Raw genomic sequence first — 21,301 nt, 5'->3', positions numbered from 1 at the left:
AAGCTACCACCACCATACTTTACAGTATGGTGGTGTTACCTGGCTGATATGGAGTATTAGATTTATGCTACACGTACCAATTAGAGGCCAAAAAGTTCCACTTTAGTCTCATCCACCATAAACCCTTCTTCTACATGCTTACAGTATCCTCGAAGTGATGCTTTGCAAAATCTTCATGGTCAAGGAAGTGTTTTTTTTTTAAAGCCACAATCTTCCTTTGCCACTCTTAATATCCTTTTCATGCAAGGCTTAAGAGATTGTGGAGCCATGAACTTCACCTCCAGTTGGAAGCAGACTACTGAAACTCACTCAGAGTGACCGTTCAGAGTCTCAGCAGCCTCTTACAAGTGCCATTCTTTTCTTTTCTAAGTTTAGAGGGGCAGCCTGACCTAGACAGTGTGGCAATGGTTTCATTTTCTCCACTTTTTCCACAATGGAATGCACTGAGTTCTAAGGTATGCTCAGTGCCTTTGAGACCATCTTGTACCCTTCCCTGGATTTGTGTTTCTCTATTGCCATTTCCCTGACTTGGTCTGAATGCTCTTTAGTCTTCATTTTGTTTCTGTTGAAAGTCTATCATACTGTCAGACCATACAGAGAGTGGGATATTTATTCTTATGAATTCATTGAAAACAGGCGATCCTCCAATTTTCTACAACAAATTAGGTGAGTTGGTAAGGTAATATACAGTATTGCACCTGAGGAAAGTTAGCGTAGTCATTACAGAGGGGATGAATACTTTTTCAGCCTCAGTTTTGCTTATTATGTTTTACTAAACTGTTGACAAATTTTGGAATTTATCTTTTGATTTGATATGATGCATAATGTTTTGGAGATCAGCTGAAAAATTCTTGTGAAGCTCTGGGGAGGGTCATGGTCAACACCCCACCTTTGCATTTCTAATGACCAGTACTGTTTATTGTTCTTGTGTTAAAATGCTTTTGTAGGATTATGGTGGGAAGTTCCAGTTCATTTATTGTAACATTTTAGCTTGGGTTATACAGTTATTCACTTGTGTATTTGTGAGTCACCCTGACTATAACTGGGGTGTGTGAAGGTCACCTCCCCTGTCTAGTGAGACCGGTTGGGTTCACTCTCTGGGTCATGGTGCCCGGTTTGCTTTGCGTTTATCACAATATCTGAAGTTTAAAATACAAGACATTGCAATGTGAAAATAATGGGGCTGAATACTTTTTCAGGGCACTGTCTCTGAGCCCAATATTGGTCTCATTCTTCTGTATTTCTGTAACGAAAAAAAAAACAAATCTGCAAGACTTTGATTCTACCCTTTTGCATTTTCCTGTCTCCAGCTTCAACTATCTAGGACTGAGTTATGAAGTTATTTTACAATGAAGACAATTTCCCCAACTCTACTTAACTTTAGAGCCCTTTAGACAATTGTAAGCCTGCACCAGGGTATTCAACAACATTCCCAAAATCTATTCACTTAGCAACACACATAAAAATTGCTGGTAAACGCAGCAGGCCAGGCAGCATCTATAGGAAGAGGTACAGTCCACGTTTCGGGCCGAGACCCTTCGCCAGGACTAACTGAAAGAAGAGATAGTAAGAGATTTGAAAGTAGGAGGGGGAGATCCCAAAAGATAGAAGAAAGGGGGAGGGATGGTGCTAAGAGCTGGAAAGTTGATTAGCAAAAGGGATATGAGGATCATGGGACGGGAGGCCTAGGGAGAAAGAAAGGGGGAGGGGGGAAGCCCAGAGGATGGGCAAGGAGTATAGTGAGAGGGACGGAGGGAGAAAAAGGAGAGGGGGGAAAATAATTACTAATAAATAATGGATGGGGTAGGAAAGGGTGGTGGGGCATTAACGGAAGTTAGAGAAGTCAATGTTCATGCCATCAGGTTGGAGGCTACCCAAACGGAATATAAGGTGTTCCTCCAACCTGAGTGTGGCTTCATCTTGACAGTCGAGGAGGCCGTGCATAGACATTTCAGAATGGGAATGGGACGCGGAATTAAAATGTGTGGGCACTGGGGATCCTGCTTTCTCTGGCAGACAGAGCGTAGCTGTTCAGCGAAATGGTCTCCATTTCCATTCATCTCCATCTCCATTCAGCGTCGTGTCTCACCAATATATAGAAGGCCACATTGAGAGCACCGGAGGCAGTATATCACCCTACGGTGTGTCTTTGTTTTGTAGCTATCTGCAATAAAACGACTCTCAAGGTTGTATATACATACTTTGATAATAAATGCACTTTAAACTTTGAAGAGTTCAAATTCAGTATGTCCATACAAGGGTAAGGTACAAAGAGAGCCTTGGTTAACATGGGATAGTGAAGGTTAGATGAGGGAAAAGAAGGAAGCATAAGCATACCGTATATTAGGTTTCAGAAATGGCCCTTAAATTTGTCCTTTAAGGTTTATCGGGGATATGTAGGAGAGAGCTTACGAAATTAGCAGGGCAAAACCTGCCATGAAATGATTTTGGTAAGAAAGATTTAAGACCTATGTTAGAAAGAAGAGGATAACTAAGGAAGGAGTAAGCCCCCTCAAGGACCAAGAAAGGGGCTTCCCTTCCTCCACCATCAACTCTGCTCTTAAATGCAGCTCTCCCATTTCACGCACATCTGCTCTCACCACATCTTCCCGCCACCCAACTAGGAATAGGGTTCCCCTTTTGTCCTCACCTACCATCCCACCAGCCTCCAGGTCCAACATATAATTCTTCGTAACTTCTGCCACCTCCAACGGGATCCCACCACCAAGCACATCTTTCCCTCCCTCCGCTTTCCACAGGGATCGCTCCTTATGCGACTCCCATGTCCATTCGTTCCCCCCATCCCTTCCCACTGATCTCCCTCCTGGCACTTATCCTTGTAAGCAGAACAAGTGCTACACATGCCCTTACACTTCCTCCCTCACCACCATTCAGGGCCCCAGACAGTCCTTCCAGGTGAGGTGACACTTCATCTGTGAGTTGGCTGGGGTGATATACTGAGTCCGGTGCTCCTGATGTGGCCTTCTATATATTGGCGAGACCCGACGCAGGCTGGGAGACCGTTTCGCTGAACACGTACACTCTGTCCGCCAGAGAAAGCAGGATCTTCCAGTGGCCACACATTTTAATTCCACATCCCATTCCCATTCTGATATGTCTATCCACAGCCTCCTCTACTGTCAAGATGAAGCCACACTCAGGTTGGAGGAACAACACCTTATATTCCATCTGGGTAGCCTCCAACCTGATGGCATGAACATTGACTTCTCTAACTTCCATTAATGCCCCTCCTCCCCTTCGTACCCCATCTGTTATTTATTTATTATTTTTTCTCTCTCTCTCTCTCTCTCTTCTTTTTCTCCCTCTGTCCCTCTCACTATACTCCTTGCCCATCCTTTGGGCTTCCCCCCTCCCCCTCTCTTTCTCCCTAGGCCTCCTGTCCCATGATCCTCTCATATCCCTTTTACCAATCAACTGTTCAGCTCTTAGCTCCATCCCTCCTCCCCCCCCCCCCACCCCCGGTCTTCTCCTATCATTTTGGATCTCCCCCTCCCACTTTCAAAACTCTTGCTATCTCTTCCTTCAGTTAGTCCTGACAAAGGGTCTCGGCCCAAAACGTCGACTGTACCTCTTCCTATAGATGCTGCCTGGCCTGCTGCATTCAGCAGCAATTTTTATGTGTTGCTTGAAATTCCAGCATCCGCAGATTTCCTCGTGTTTGCGTTCTTAAGTTAGATAGGTGCTTGATGTCCAGCAGACATTGTGTGCCAAGATGACACAATGTGCATTGTATGACTAAAATTTACACATTGTTTTCATGAGCAAATTAGCAACACCATTTCCTACATTATAGAAAGTAAACACAAGCACTATTTCATTGGAATGTTCCAATGGGAAAGTCAGATGATATAAATGCAGTTGTTAAATATTCATGTTGGTATCTGTTCAGTGGTGGCACTTGCTCAGTCCATCAGACAATCACGAGCTCAAACACTATTCAAATTTTCAGCACAGCAGTGCTCTAACATCAGTACTATAATCTCAGATGGAATGAAGTCAATCAGTCATTCATGGTGGGCAAATTATCCCATACAAAATTTTGAATATTAACCATTGAACTACTACTAGGAAAAGATTTCACAGGAATGTGGTTGATAAGAGCAACTGACCACCTCACATTCAGCACTACTGTCTAAATTGGGAGAACTCATACAAACTACTCAGCTACTGAATTTTTCACATAAATCCAAATTATATTTTTAGTCAATTTACAGAAAAAGACCAATTTTGTTTATTTTTCAGGTGAAGACGAAATTACTTTTTGGAGGATCGGTCCGGATTAGAGGTTCTGAATGACGACAAGAAACATACAGACAGCACAGAATTCATCACCACAATCTCCTAATATGTTTCCTGTACATCTACCAATATTTCAAGATTACTGTTTCAAGAATTTTAATAGGCTACTCAATAAAAGCTGCATACAGAATTTCAATGGAGGTTACAGAACTATCATTAGATTTCTGCTCTTTAGCCCTGTGATAATATGCTCTACTGCAGTACTATCAGACTCAGCTAAATTCAGACTAGGAATTCAAGTCACAAGTCTGCTGAATTTCACAACCATTACAAAAATTCTGTACATCAAACCCCTTATATTCTGATAAGCGGTATTTTTGTGATTATGAAGGTTGAGTAAGGGTCAATAAATATTGTTACTTAGTACAACAAAAAAAAATCTCACCTTGACATCCACAATAAATGCAAAGCATGGAAGATGTCAGTGCAGATGTTGCAGACATTTTCTTGGGATTAAAGTTCTGTAAGTAAACATCTTGCTATGGAAGTGGACAAAGTCATTAGCAACAAAATTAACATTATTCTGACTGCATTTTCTTAAACTATTTGAAAGTTAGTGCTAAAATTAACATTCATTATAGTTTCAAATTAAGTTTTCCTGTTTGATGAAATTTAACAAGCACAAGGTATCATAAAGACTGAGCAAAACATGCAATCTAAAAAATGTACAAAAATAGATTTAAGATCTATTATGTCTCCATTGTGTCCAAACACGATAAAGCAAGAAATCAAAAATTAAAAGTTTGCAATGTACAACTCAAAAATGAATTGTGACCAATACAGGTGCACATTCCTTTATCTGAAATTCTGAAATCCAAAAACCTCCGAAAACCGAAGTTTTTTTTTCGCCAACAGCTGATGTCACTCAGGTGTGACTTGGCAGCACTAGCAGAGACCGCCAAGATGTCTGTTGTGGCTCAGTGCTCGTACTGGTTACACATGCATTTGCTGTTTGCCGATATTTTGTGTTCACTAAAACAACAGGAATTCTGCAGATGCTGGAAATTCAAGCAACACACATAAAAGTTGCTGGTGAATGCAGCATCTCTAGGAAGAGGTGCAGTCGACGTTTCAGGCCGAGACCCTTCGTCAGGACTAATGCAGTTGACGTTTCAGGCCTGACGAAGGGTCTCGGCCTGAAACGTCGACTGCACCTCTTTTTTGTGTTCACTGTTGACTTTTGTTTAATTTCACTGTGAAAATGTGAAGAGCTGCAGATACCCCTATGGGTAACTATGAGAAAAAAAGGAAGCATCTATCATTATCAATAATGAGTAGAGTTACAGCAGAAGCTTGATCGTGGGGTGTCTGTGCGGCGTGTTACTGAAGAAGAGTGTCGGAACTACCACTGTATATGATTTAAATAAACAGAAAGACAAGTTACTGAAGTTTTATAGTGACTGTGACAGTGACGTCCTACATTTATTCCAATAAGTCATCTACCATGTGTTTGATTCGGTTTGTTTAAAGCTGTATATTTTAATGTTTTATTAAATGTTTTTGTTGGAAATAATTCTCGTCATTATTCTCTAAACAATACTGGCAGGAAAGACAGCAGAGCAGCAGTGGCTGGAGTTTATGCGAGAAGTGAGGAAGGTGCAAGACAGGTATATTCCAAAAAAGAAGAAATTTTCGAGAGGAAAAAGGATGCAACCGTGGTTGACAAGAGAAGTCAAAGCCAAAGTTAAAGCAAAGGAGAGGGCATACAAGGAAGCAAAAATTAGTGGGAAGACAGAGGATTGGGAAGTTTTTAAAACCTTACAAAAGGAAACCAAGAAGGTCATTAAGAGAGAAAAGATTAACTTTAAAAGGAAACTAGCAAATAATATCAAAGAGGATACTAAAAGCTTTTTCAAGTATATAAAGAGTAAAAGACAGGTGAGAGTAGATATAGGACCGATAGAAAATGATACTGGAGAAATTGTAATGGGAGATGAGGAGATGGCAGAGGAACTGAACAAGTATTTTGCATCAGTCTTCACTGAGGAAGACAGCAGGATACCGGACACTCAAGGGTGGCAGGGAAGAGAAGTGTGCGCAGTCACAATTACGACAGAGAAAGTACTCAGGAAGCTGAATAGGCTAAAGGTCGATAAATCTCCTGGACCAGATGGAATGCATCCTCGTGTTCTGAAGGAAGTAGCTGTGGAGATTGCAGAGGCATTAATGATGATCTTTCAAAAGTCGATAGATTCTGGCATGGTTCCAGAAGACTGGAAGATTGCAAATGTCACTCCGCTATTTAAGGAGGGGGCAAGGAAGCAAAAAGGAAATTATAGACCTGTTAGCTTGACGTCAGTGGTTGGGAAGTTGTTGGAGTCGATTGTCAAGGATGAGGTTACAGAGTACCTGGAGGCATATGACAAGATAGGCAGAACTCAGCATGGATTCCTTAAAGGAAAATCCTGCCTAACAAACCTATTACAATTTTTTGAGGAAATTACCAGTAGGCTAGACAAGGGAGATGCAGTGGATGTTGTATATTTGGATTTTCAGAAGGCCTTTGACAAGGTGCCACACATGAGGCTACTTAACAAGATAAGAGCCCATGGAATTACAGGAAAGTTACATACGTGGATAAAGCATTGGCTGATTGGCAGGAAGCAGAGAGTGGGAATAATGGGATCCTATTCTGGTTGGCTGCCGGTTACCAGTGGTGTTCCACAGGGGTCCGTGTTGGGGCCGCTTCTTTTTACATTGTACATCAACGATTTGGATTATGGAATAGATGGCTTTGTGGCTAAGTTTGCTGACGATACGAAGATAGGTGGAGGGGCCGGTAGTGCTGAGGAAACGAAGAGTCTGCAGAGAGACTTGCATAGATTGGAAGAATGGGCAGAGAAGTGGCAAATGAAGTACAATGTTGGAAAGTGTATGGTTATGCACTTTGGCAGAAAAAATAAACGGGCAGACTATTATTTAAATGGGGAAAGAATTCAAAGTTCTGAGATGCAACGGGACTTCGGAGTCCTCGTACAGGATTCCCTTAAAAGTTAACCTCCAGGTTGAGTCAGTAGTGAAGAAGGCGAATGCAATGTTGGCATTCATTTCTAGAGGAATAGAGTATAGGAGCAGGGATGTGATGTTGAGGCTCTATAAGGCGCTGGTGAGACCTCACTTGGAGTACTGTGGGCAGTTTTGATCTCCTTATTTAAAGGATGTGCTGACGTTGGAGAGGGTACAGAGAAGATTCACTAGAATGATTCCGGGAATGAGCGCGTTAACATATGAGGAACGTTTGTCCGCTCTTGGACTGTATTCCTTGGAGTTTAGAAGAATGAAGGGAGACCTCATAGAAACATTTCAAATGTTAAAAGGCATGGACAGAGTGGATGTGGAAAAGTTGTTTCCCATGATGGGGGAGTCTAGTACGAGAGGGCATGACTTCAGGATTGAAGGGCGCCCTTTCAGAACAGAAATGCGAAAAAAATTTTTTAGTCAAGAGGGTGGTGAATCTATGGAATTTGTTGCCACGGGAAGCAGTGGAGGCCAAGTCATTGGGTGTATTTAAGGCAGAGATTGATAGGTATCTGAGTAGCCAGGGCATCAAAGGTTATGGTGAGAAGGCGGGGCCGTGGGACTAAATAGGATAAAATGGATCAGCTCATGATAAAATGACAGAGCAGATTCAATGGGCAGAATGGCCTACTTCTGCTCCTTGTCTTATGGTCTTATGGTCTAATACAGTATAACTACTTACATGGCATTTGCATTGTATTAGGTATAAGTAATCTAGAGATGATTTAAAGCATACGGGAGGATGTGCATAGGTTTGGTGTGCCGCCGGGTCCTAAAGTCTACCACACTGAGACAGGTTAAATACAGCAGAGGTCCCCAACCACCAGGCCGCAAAGCATGTGCTACCAGGCAGCGAGGAAACGATATGATTTGGCGATAGGAGTCAGCAGCACTTTTCCTCATTCCCTGTCAAGCCCACTGTTGAGCTTGAATGCACACGCGGTCATTATGCACGCGTCATCCATGTCAGCGCTGGAAGAAGATCAATTCCTCGAGCTTGCAAATGACAGCGCGCTGAAAAGTATGTTTGACATAACATCTCTGCCGGCATTCTGGATCAAAGTCAAGGCTAAATATCTTGAGATAGCCAGGGAAACACTGAAAAAGTTGCTTCCATTTCCAACATCTCTGCGAAGCGGGGTTTTCTGCAATGAGTGCAACGAAAACTAAATTGCGGAACAGACTGGACATAAGGAACCCCCTTCGAGTATCGCTGTCTCCCGTTACCCCTCGATAGGACCATCTTGTTGCAGGAAAACAAGCCCAGAGCTCCCACTGATTCAGCCATATTGGTGTGTTACAATGATTTTATATGTTCATATGGGGAAAATATGTGCTGTGTGTTTAATATCCAAACATTACTTAAAATGTTATGATGCTATTGACTTATAAGTGACTTATATAACCATACAACAATTACAGCACAGAAACAGCCATCTCGGCCCTTCTAGTCCGTGCCAAATGCTACTCTCACCTAGTTCCACCGACCTGCACTCAGCCCACAAACCTCCATTCCTTTCCTGTCCATATATCTATCCAATTTTTCTTTGAATGATAACATTGAACCTGCCTCTGCCACTTCTACTGGAAGTTCATTCCACACTTACTTCAAGCTCGCCGGTCCTCCCCTGATAATTGACTTACCACTATATTCATACGAGGAAAATATGCGCTGTGTGTTTAATATTAAATTTGTTAGATACACTCAATTTTGTTTCTGAAAGAGTTTATTAGCCACTTAACACCTATATTCTGGTCATGATTAACACCCGCCCCCACCCCCCCGAACAGAATCGCCAAAAACGACTTGTAGGAAAAAAATCGGCATGTTCACGCATGCGCACTGGTGCCCGCGCAAGGCTTCATGGTGATTGTAGTCTTTCTCGGGGTAAACGACATATTTGACTGCTACTCTTGTCTGTTGGCAACCCCCTCCCCAGTCAGCCGGTCCACAGTGCAAAAAAGGTTGGGGACCCCTGAAATAAGGGACTTGAGCATATGTGTGTTTGGTATGGCGGGGAGTCTAAAATCTGAAAAATTCTGAATTTCGAAATGCAACTGGCCCCAAGGATTTCGGACAAGGGATTGTGGACCTGTACTTTTGAGTCCAGTTCTCTGAGGTTTTCAAGAAAGTGCTTGGTATTCAAGCAATGAAAGACACAGCACAATTTAAGATAAACACATTGAAAAATTTGGTCTGATTAGTTTTGAATCAAAGAGTCTGTTTACTGAATTACATGGAAATGAAAAAGTAAACAAATTATTTCAAATTAAACTGATAAAAATAGGAACAAAACAGTAAAAGAAATTCAAATAATGATGGAAAGAAATAAAGGAATAATTTCTTAAATGCAGCAATGATGAAGGCCACGAAATGATTAAACAATCCACTGAATGCAATAAAGTGATGCCTCAATTTTAAAAGTGTGACATAATTTTACTTTCATAGAAACATAGAAAATAGGTGCAGGAGTAGGCCCTTCGAGCCTCCACTGCAATTCAGTATGATCATGGCTGATCATCCAACTCAGAACCCTGTACCTGCCTTCTCTCCATACCCCCTGATCCCTTTAGCCACAAGGGCCATATCTAACTCCCTCTTAAATATAGCCAATGAACTGGCCTCAACTGTTTCCTGTGGCAGAGAATTCCACAGACTCACCACTCTGTGTGAAGAAGTTTTTCCTCATCTCAGTCCTAAAAGGCTTTCTCTTTATCCTCAAACTGTAACCCCTTGTTCTGGACTTCCCCAACATCGGGAACAATCTTCCTACATCTAGCCTGTCCAATCCCTTTAGAATTTTACACGTTTCAATAAGATCCCCCCTCAATCCTCTATATTCCAGAGAGTACAAGCCTAGTCGATCCAGTCTTTCATCATATGAAAGTCCTGCCATCCCAGGAATCAATCTGGTGAACCATAAAACCATAAAAACCATAAAATATAGGAGCAGAAGCAGGTCACTTGGCCCATCGAGTCTGTTCCGCCATTCAATCATGGGCTGATCCAATTCTTCCAGTCATCCCTACACCCCTGCTTTCACTCCATACCCTTTGATGCCCAGGCTAATCAAGAACCTATCTATCTCTGCCTTAAATACACTCCATGACTTGGCCTCCACGGCCGCTCATGGCAACAAATTCCACAGATTTACCACCCTCTGACTAAAGCAATTTCTCCACATCTCTGTTCTAAATGGACGTCCTTCAATCCTGAAGTCATGCCCTCTTGTCCGAGACTCCCCTGCCATGGGAAATAACTTTGCCATATCTAATCTGTTCAGGCCTTTTAACATTTAGAATGTTTCTATGAGATCCCCCCCCCCTCATTCTCCTGAACTCCAGGGAATACAGCCCAAGAGCTGCCAGATGTTCCTCATACAGTAGCCCTTTCATTCCTGGAATCATTCTCATAAATCTTCTCTGAACCCTCCCCAACGTCAGTACATCCTTTCTAAAATAAGGAACCCAAAACTGCACACAATACTCCAAGTGTGGTCTCATGAGAGCCTTATTGAGCCTCAAAATCACATCCCTGCTCTTATATTCTGTACCTCTAGAAATGAATGCCAACATTGCATTCGCCTTCTTCACCACCGACTCAACCTGGAGGTTAACCTTTAGGGTATCCTGCACAAGGACTCCCAAGTCCCTTTGCATCTCTGCATTTTGAATTCTCTCCCTATTTAAATAATAGTCTGCCCATTTACTTCTTCCACCAAAGTGCATGACCATACACTTTCCATCATTGTATTTTATTTGCCACTTCTTTGCCCATTCCCCTAACCTATCTAAGTCTCTCTGCAGGCTGTTTCACCAACACTACCCTCTCCTCCACCTATCTTTGTATCATCAGCAAATTTAGCCACAAATCCATTAATCCCATGGTCCAAATCATTGACTGTACATCATAAAAAGCAGCAGTCCTAACACTGACCCCTGTGAAACACCACTGGTAACCGGCAGCCAGCCAGAATAGGATCCCTTTATTCCCACACTCTGTTTGTACTTTGTACACTCTCTGTTTGTACACCTTCTTTGTACTCCCTCTATGGTAAGGACGTCTTTCCTCAGATTAGGGGACCAAAACTGCACACAATACTCCAGGTGTGGTCTCACCAAGGCCTTGTACAACTGCAGTAGTACCTCCCTGCTCCTGTACTCGAATCCTCTTGCTATGAATGCCAGCATACCATTTGCCTCTTTCACTGCCTGCTGTACCTGCATGCCCACTTTCAATGACTGATGTACAATGACACCCAGGTCTCATTGCACCTCCCCTTTTCCTAACCGGCCACCATTCAGATAATAATGTTTTCCTGTTCTTGCCACCAAAGTGGATAATCTCACATTTATCCATATTAAATTGAATCTGCCATGAATTTGCCCACTCACCTAACCTATCCAAGTCACCCTGCATCCTCTTAGCATCCTCCTCACAGCTAACACTGCCGCCCAGCTTCGTGTCATCCGCAAACTTGGAGATGCTGCATTTAATTCCCTAGTCTAAGTCATGAATATATATTGTAAACAACTGGGGTCCCAGCACTGAGCCTTGTGGTACTCCACTAGTCACTGCCTGCCATTCTGAAAAGGTCCCGTTTATTGCCACTCTTTGCTTCCTGTCTGCCAACCAATTCTCTATCCACATCAATACCATACCCCTGATACCGTGTGCTTTAAGTTTGCACACTAATCTCCTGTGTGGGACCTTGTCAAAAGCCTTTTGAAAATCCAGATATACCACATCCGCTGGTTCTTCCCTATCCACTCTACTAGTTACATCCTCTAAAAATTCTATGAGGTTCGTCAGATATGATTTTCCTTTCACAAATCCATGCTGACTTTGTCCGATGATTTCACCGTTTTCCAAATGTGCTGTTATCACATCTTTGATAACTGACTCCAGCATTTTCCCCACCACCGATGTCAGGCTTACCGGTCTATAATTCCCCGGTTTCTCTCTCCCTCCTTTTTTTAAAAAGCGGGGTTACATTAGCCACCCTCTAATCTTCAGGAACTAGTCCAGAATCTAAAGAGTTTTGAAAAATGATCACTAATGCATCCACTATTTCTTGGGCTACTTCCTTAAGCACTCTGGGATGCAGACCATCTGGCCCTGGGGATTTATCTGCCTTTAATCCCTTCAATTTACCTAACACCACTTCCCTACTAACATGTATTTCCCTCAGTTCCTCCATCTCACTAGACCCTCAGTCCCCTACAATTTCCAGAAGATTATTTATGTCCTCCTTAGTGAAGACAGAACCAAAGTAGTTATTCAATTGGTCTGCCACGTCCTTGTTCCCCATGATCAATTCAACTGTTTCTGACAGTAAGGGACCTACATTTGCCTTAACCAATCTTCTTCTTTTCCCATATCTATAAAAGCTTTTACAGTCAGTTTTTATGTTCCCTGCCAGCTTTCTCTCAATCTTTTTTCCCTTTCCTAATTAAGCCCTTTGTCCTCCTCTGCTGGACTCTGAATTTTTCCCAGTCCTCAGGTGTGCCGCTTTTTCTGGCTAATTTGTATGTTTCTTCTTTGGAATTGATACTATCCCTAATTTCCCTTGTTAGCCACAGGTGCACTACCTTCCCTGGTTTATTCTTTTGCCAAACTGGGATGAACAATTGTTGTAGTTCATCCATGCAATCTTTAAATGCTTGCCATTGCATATCCACTGTCAACCCTTTAAGTATCATTTGCCAGTCTACCTTAGCTAATTCACGTCTCATACCTTCAAAGTTACCCTCCTTTAACCTTTGTTACTGAATTAACTATATCACTCTCCACCTTACTGAAGAATTCCACCATATTATGGTCACTTTTACCCAAGGGGCCTCGCACGACCAGATTACTAACTAATCCTTCCTCATTACTCAATACCCAGTCTAGAACGGCCTGCTCTCTAGTTAGTTCCGCGACATGTTTTGGAAGCTTTTCTGAAACATTCAGAAGCATTTTTTAAATGGGGAAAGAACTCAAAGTTTTGAGATGCGATAGGACTTGGGAGTCCTCGTACAGGATACCCTTAAGGTTAACCTCCAGGTTAAGTCAGTGGTGAAGAAGGCGAATGCAATGTTGGCATTCATTTCTAGAGCAATAGAGTATAGGAGCAGGGATGTGATGTTGAGGCTCTATAAGGCGCTGGTGAGACCTCACTTGGAGTACTGTGGGCAGTTTTGGTCTCCTTATTTAAGAAAAGATGTGCTGACGTTGGAGAGGGTACAGAAAAGATTCACTAGAATGATTCCGGGAATGAGAGGGTTAGCATATGAGGAAAGTTTGTCCACTCTTGGACTGTATTCCTTGGAGTTTAGAAGAATGAGGGGAGACCTCATAGAAACATTTCGAATGTTGAAAAGCATGGACTGAGTGGATGTGGCAAAGTTGTTTCCCATGATGGGGGAGTCTAGTACGAGCGGGCATGACTTAAGGATTGAAGGGCACCCATTCAGAACAGAAATGTGAAGAAATTTTTTTTAGCCAGAGGGTGGTGAATCTATGGAATTTGTTGCCACGGGCAGCAGTGGAGGCCAAGTCATTGGGTGTATTTAAGGCAGAGTCTGATAGGTATCTGAGTGGCCAGGGCATCAAAGGTTATGGTGAGAAGGCGGGGGAGTGGGACTAAATGGGAGAATGGATCAGCTCATGATAAAATGGCGGAGCAGACTCGATGGGCCAAATGGCCAGCTTCTGCTCCTTTGCCTTATGGTCTTTTCACAGATTTCACAATATTGTAATCACAACTTTAAAAAAAATCGCTTACATTCTTTTCAGTCGATTCTGATGGAGAAGTTAAAGGGGCAATGGTTTGATGCTGAACTCTGTCCTACAAAATAAAACATCAGCTTAAAAAAATTGCCTTGGAGGGGTATCAACTGTCCCACATCACCAAAAATATTATTTAGCTATACAGTAGCTATACAGCCAGGTTCACTGAAAAAAAAGTATTAATATTAACAATTAAACTTCAGAATCTACTTTCCCTCTTTTCTTGCCTTCCAGGACAGTTAGAAAAACTTAGCACCAACAGAATCACTAGCAGACAAAGAAAAAGTATAGATTTAACTTCATAGATTCCAACCTAATCCTAAATGTCAAGCACCTGAAAACCATCAAGGTCTTGCACATAAGACTCTGTCATGGCAAACCAGAACATCCAATTTCAGAGAAAAGCTTTTAAAAAAAAGACATATCAGGTTATTGTCATATACACCAGGATGCAATGAGATTCAATGCTCAACATGAAACAGAGTCAGCAGCACACATGCTAATAATAAATATAACAATGTGCACAAAATTGCAGAATGGTGCAAAGACTAGAGTGTAACCTGAAGTTGTGCAAAACAAATACTGAAGTGACAATAGCACAATAACCAAGAGAGGAAGAACTAGGCAGCATCAAAAAGAATGTGAGAAAGAAGCAATTAGTTCAGAAGTCTGAAGCACTGGGGAAGAAACTGCTCTCAAATCTGGACATCTGGGCTTTCAATCTCTTATCACATAAGGCAGAAGAGAAAGGGGAACGGCCAGGGTGGTAAACACTCTGAACAATACTGTTAGCCTTCCTGAAGCAACATACTGTGAAGACGCATTTGCTGCAGGTTCCAAAGCAGATCAGTTACTATACCAGGCTGAAATGCAACTTCAGAGCTAATAAATCAATGCCCCACAAAATAACTATTAAAAGTATTCAACAATTTTTTAAATAATCAAACCAGAACAAAACCTCTAGGACATAGTTTGATGGCTTGATCTTCTACCCAGAATCACTAACATTAGTAAGCTGGCACATTCATCTTTACGAAGAAATGCTTTATTAAATAACACTCATAGCACAATCTGAACAGGCAATAGTAACGAAAGTTTGAAGTTCACTCCAGCTATATTTTTGTGGAATCTATTAGTGCAGAGTTGCAGATAAATTACTGACAAAGTCCAACCAGCAAATTTAAGATTCTGCATTCAGTATACATCTCAAACTTTCATAAAACAGTATAGCAGAATACAGGCCCTTCAGCTCACAATGTTGTGCTGATCTATTGACCTACTTTAACCTTTCCCTTCCACATAGCCCTCCATTTTTCTTTCATCCATCTACGTAAGAAACTCTTAAATGTCCTTAATGTATTTGCCCCTACCACCAACCCTGGCAGAGCATTTCACGCACACATCACTCTAAAGGAACTTACCTCTGACATCACCCCCATACTTCAATCACTGTAAAGTTATGCCCCATGTTAGCTATTTCTGCCCTGGAAAAATAACTCAGGCTGTCTACTACCTATGCCTCTTATCTCACCTCTATCAAGTCACTTCTCATCCTCCTTTCCAGAGAAAAGCCCTAGCTTGCTTAACCTATCCTCAAGTTATTTTCTAATCCAAGTAGCATTCTGGTAAACCTCCTCTGCAACCCCTCTAAAGCTTCAACATCCTTCCTATATGAGGCAACCAGAACTGAACGTTCCAAACATTGACTAAATCAGTTTTACCGAGCTGTAACATTACCTTGCAGCTCTTGAATTCGGTCCCAACTAATGAACGCCAACACAACATACATCTTCTTACCACCCTATCAACTTGCTCAGCAACTTTGAGGAATCTGCACACATGGACTCCAAGATTAATGTTAAGGACCTACTAAGTCCTCAATGCTCTGAAAAACAGATACCAAAATGCGTCAACCAAATGTCAATAAGACTAAATGAAGAGAGTTAGGAAGCAACAGTTGCTGATCCTTACAGGAGCAATTACAATGCAGGGATAAATATCTACTCCTGCATTTCACTGATGACTGGGCCTCTGACAACTTGTTGGCACTCATAGGAAGGTAAAGGCCACGGGTTTGGCATGGAATTGAAAGCATTTCCTTGTATGCCCAGCTGAATAGAATATCAAAACAGAATTAACACAATTAGCAAAGTGCTGTTAGTAGCCTTTATCATGAATGACAAGTGATTCTGTAAAGTTCTCAACTGTTAAACACTATGTCAAAAACTGACATACCCAAATTAAAATGTGTTTTGAAATATTAAAGGGGGAAAATCAGAGAAGAGGGCCTTGAACCTTCAATTAAAAATAGACTAAGCAACCATGTATATCTGTCCAATAAAAGTGACCAGTTAGACCTACCTGGTCCTTAATCACCTGGAATGCTCAACAAAATAGATCCCAATATGCATCAACCAAAAGTCAACAAGGCTAGATGAAGAGGGTCAAGAAAATAAAGTTGCTGATCCTTGCTGGAGCAATCAGAATGCAGGAATAAATAGTATAGTATTTATGTAGTAAAAGCTATTTGCTTCCTAAGTAAACATAGAACCATACACCAAAGAGAAAAGTAACTCAGATCAAATGGAATAAAATACCAACATCTTCAAATATTTAAACTACAGGAGCTCCTTAGGTTAGAAATGCCCAACTATATATTATAGACACCCTACATACAATCACTTGAGAGGTCGGTGGGATGGATGGGTATAGATTTGTTGGCTGCTACAGATATCTTCTGCCAGCTGAAAATGAGGCACATTCTAGCATCATCTCTCCCCAACCCACAAATAATTAGGGGCTAGATCTAGACAAGCAAACCTGGGAGAATTGAGCAGACTCACCTCATCAGTGCGGCCAGTTGGTGGCCACTCTTCCCCTGCCTGCTCACTGTTTCTGTGATTGCCTCCCATACATGGCTTTTGTGTTTTCAACTTACGGTTTAAGTTACCAACACTTGTACCCTGATATCTGCCTGCAATTACAAATTTTATAAATCTGATTAAAACTATTTACTTCAACTTATTTTTACTGGAATATCTAACAAAACATTTTTGTATAGTTATGAAGTAGACACTTTTAATATTTGTTCATCCTTAAAATTCCTGGATACTGCCCCAAGACATTAATCCACAACATGCCCCTAGTGATAATGATTTGAAAATTTGAGGGGAACACTGAGATGGTGTTCTAATGGTGACCTTTTTTTTTGGTGGCTGGAAATTCAAAGTTTGAGAAACCTTAAAAGCTTTGATGAAATGCTGCAAAACACCACATAAAATTGCACCTATATGTAGTTCACTGGTGGAAGTGATGGGGCATGATTGGTAATCAGGTACAAAAAATACGCATTTCTGAAATTATAACAAATTGCAGAGCTCCTTTAAACATTGAATAATACCCCCAAATCCTTCACAAACGATTTTCCATTTTCTACAGAGTTCAGGGAAAAAAAGCTATTTAGAATTTGCAATGCAAAATTTGAAACATAATACATTTTCCAATTATTTTCAAACTAAATTCTCATTACATTTGTCATTTGCATAACTTAAACACCAGCCTGGCAGAACACCATTTAGCTAGACAGTTTATCCTTATAAGACAGCCTTTCCCACTCCACTATACAAGCTTTGTTCTTTCCCAGATTCCAAATGTAATGCATCCCTCATATCAAATCAAAATAAATTTCTTGAAAATGCAATACATAAGCAATTACCTTCAATGTAAAATTTTTGCTGAATTTGTCCATTCAGTTGTTGCAATAATCCACCATTCTTCTCACTGAATTTCCCTTCATTGCTAAATTTTGACTGGTGAGTAGAAACAGCAGAGTATTGCTTGGCTAGCTCACAGATATTAAAGCTTCTCCTTTTTGGAAAGGTAGCAAATGCAGATTTATTAACTGCAAAATTAGGACAGGAACGTTCACTTTCAATGACTTTGGGTACTGTATCCAAGGTGTTTGTCATCTCTATCTTGCCACTTTTTACAATCTATCTTATGGTTTAAGTTATACAAATTTTGCAGTATCAAATTAGTAAAAGCCAATTTTCTCTTCTGACATCTCTTTGGAAGGTAATCCTTAAGAGTTTAAAAAAGACCTGCAGGTTTGAAATAAAAAGATTACAAAATCAATCAAATCTTTATATGATTCTTTAAATAACACAAATACAGAACACAATTGGAAAAGTCATCTAATCAGTTTTCCTGAAAACGATGAGTTGCAACATTGTGAAATAAGATTTAATTAACCATTTTGAATTTTAAAATTGCCAAATTGCTTTAGAATGAATACTTACTTGCCCACTTAAAATAAGACAAGAAAATAGTAAACACTGAGAATTTAAAACAATAAATCACGTGGAAAATACAACATTTGAGATCTGTAGAGTTAAACAGCTGCATGCAATCTATGATTTAAAACAATTAATCCTAAAAAGTTATACAATTGACTGACCTCAAAATACTTTTTCCCCATTTACTGAGCACAAGTACAGTTAGTTACATACAGATACTAGTCAAACTCCATAGAGGTTTCCGTTTTAACAGCTAAATCATGAAAGGGTGTGGGGGTAAATAGGAATATAGCATTCACCTTATTATAGTGTGCCCCTCTGATGTAAATTTACACTACAAAAACTATAATGCACTGACCCTTGGTGGGCACTGTGGTTAAAGATTGAATAGCTTTTCAGTCAATCTGCTCTCAGTTTTCCTTAGACTATAAATAATTTGGAATATTCTTGAAATGACTTATGAAAATTCATATCCACCACAGATAACATAATTGCTTTACTTGTTTGGTTAGTTGGACAAGGATCAAATAGAAATGCATGTATTTCTGAGCACTTGCTAATGTTATTTGAATCATGAATCCCAAGTCTTCCAACCATGAATACTAAATTAGGAAATCAATAGTTTTCCAATCGAGGTTGACTACCCCTTATCCAAAAAGTCCAAAATCTGAAAACCTCTGCAATCTGAAATTTTATTGAGCACTGATGTGTCAGGACGAAGGGTCTCGGCCTGAAACGTCGACTGCGCCTCTTCCTATAGATGCTGCTTGGCCTGCTGCGTTCACCAGCAAATTGATGTATGTTGCTTATTCTCCAATGATTTGCCATTATTAATGAAAATCTAGCACCAGAACAAGTCTACAATGCTGGATGTTTTTATACCCTATACAAAACCTAAAAAATAATAGATAATGTACTGTAACCTATTAATCAAAACAAAGCATCTCTGGTGGAGATCAAAATCCTGCTGTTTGTTGTTTAACAGCTGATTTAGGTATTCTGTTGCTGCTGTGCTGCTTTTGTGCTGCACACATTATATTAACAACATGTAATTCTTACTATTTAGTACTTACATGCGATGAACAAACGCAGCTAACCAGTAGCACATAAATTCAGAGTCAGGAATGATGGTTTCCCAAGCTATCTTATTATATACCCCAAAATCCAATACTTCAACTCAAGCATTTCAGATAAAGAGTAGTCAGCTTGTAACCCTTCACTCTCCCTTGGACAAGTGAATTACACCAACAACTGATAATCTTTGAACAAAATATGTATTAATCTTTCAAAAATTACAATGACTTAACACCACTGAATCCTTCTTTAATATCCTCACATGTAGTTTCCAATAAATGTGGATACAAAACCGAATTTCAATTCGTCTGCCTTTCCAATCTTTAGAAAGTCTGCCTTCTCAAACCTTTTTAAAAATATTCACTGATAGAAACTCCATTCAGTGGGATTTTCCACCCGTTCTTCAGATTTACTTTTAGTGAATTCTATCTTTATACTTCCCTAATCATAGGATTCAAATCCTGCTTCAGATACTAATTTTTTTTTAAATCAAGGTTGAATTTCAGAGAAATGTCGACAGTGGAGTGATTACAGGCTATGCTTAGGTTTTTAAAAAAAATGCGTTGTTTTTAAGCCACACGAGTCAATTTTGTCCAAATCATAAAACATACGATAATCACAATATGGTAACTATGGCACTCCAGTATTGTAACAAATACCATCAAAAGCATATGAAACTGAAAAAGAAAATTATTAAACGCGGGTAAAGGAGAAACTATCTGCCATTCCTGGGAATAAAGAATGTAAAGATGTTAGAATATAATGCTATGGGAGCTTGTTCACATACAAAGCCAGTAGAATAATCCACTGATTTCATACTCATCATCAATGTCCAAAATTTAAATTTTGCAGCTCACACGTTGCAACACCTTGACCAATGATCAAGATCCCTGGTTACCAGGTTACTAACTTAACCATTATATTGTCAATTAAATTCAAAATCGAGACGCCATATGCAGAAGTACATGGGTGCACCGGTGCAACGAAAAACTGGCTTGTGGCAGCATTAGAGGGCACATAATATCGGATGCACAACATTCAAAGGGAAAACAAATTAAACAAGAACGTATCGACCCGGTTAAAAGCAACGAGGTGCCTGCGGTTATAAACCGCCTCCATGACGCCAAGGCTGGGCAGCCAGACTGAGGAGAGCTCGTTCCTTGCCGCAACCACTCCCGCCTTTCGGGGCGGCCTTTATATGGGGCAATTCCTAAATGGGATTAGGGCCCAGAACTGGTGAATAAACCCCTGAAGCCCCACATTTTCATGTCAGACCAGGCTTTCGCTTGTTTAAAGTCCCGTTAAATAAATTAACCGCAATTCTGTTACTATCCATGGCCAGAACTAATCATTTTCAACACCTTTGACCACCCCAGGACGAGGTCAGGTAACTAAAGCCCATTTAAACTACTATTTAACAGGAAGGTACCGTCTTCTCGCCCCCGGCGCTCCGACCGTTAGGCACACAACACCCACTCCCGACCACACACCGAGACCACGTGCCCTGACCCGCCCTCCCACTGCGCCTGCGCCGTAGCCCGCCCAGCAAACGGAACCCACGTGCCCTGACGCGCCCTCCCACTGCGCCTGCGCCGTAGCCCGCCCCCTTAAACTGAAAACACGTGCTCCGTCCCTCCCGCCATCCCACTACGCATGCGCCCTAACCCAAACCCCAGTGCGCCTGCTGATTAATGAATTGCTCGGAATGGGCTTCCAAGTTCGGCCATCCGGTAGGATTTAATTGTCTGGCAAGAAAAGTTCAGACTGATTTTAATCTAGCTGCGCCTGACGCCAGTGTTTACTGCTGCAAGTGCTCCCA

The 21,301-nt window shown here is 41.1% G+C and overlaps 1 protein-coding gene across 3 annotated transcripts in view; it reads right to left on the bottom strand.

Annotated features, from left to right (window-relative positions):
- tdrd1 (tudor domain containing 1) overlaps positions 1-20,965 on the bottom strand; it is an 84,335-nt gene extending 63,370 nt beyond the window's left edge. The window contains exons 1-5 of one of the 3 annotated variants that reach the window (XM_063071217.1): positions 20,912-20,965; positions 17,829-18,213; positions 16,957-17,087; positions 14,109-14,171; positions 4,706-4,799 (exon numbers count right to left, since the gene is read on the bottom strand). In XM_063071217.1, the coding sequence (XP_062927287.1) occupies positions 4,706-4,799; positions 14,109-14,171; positions 16,957-17,087; positions 17,829-18,081 (541 nt within the window). In that variant the 5' untranslated portion in view covers positions 18,082-18,213; positions 20,912-20,965. Of the gene's footprint in view, positions 1-4,705; positions 4,800-14,108; positions 14,172-16,956; positions 17,088-17,828; positions 18,214-20,911 lie in introns of those variants that run through there. The other 2 variants (XM_063071218.1, XM_063071219.1) reach the window with 2 other exon arrangements.
- Positions 20,966-21,301: the final 336 nt, after the last annotated feature.

The sequence above is a fragment of the Mobula hypostoma genome, chromosome 19 (genome assembly GCF_963921235.1).
Source record: "Mobula hypostoma chromosome 19, sMobHyp1.1, whole genome shotgun sequence".
Taxonomy (NCBI): domain Eukaryota; kingdom Metazoa; phylum Chordata; class Chondrichthyes; order Myliobatiformes; family Myliobatidae; genus Mobula; species Mobula hypostoma.
The sequence above is the reverse complement of the archived record's forward strand: the minus strand, read 5'-3'. Positions and strand labels throughout refer to the sequence as shown.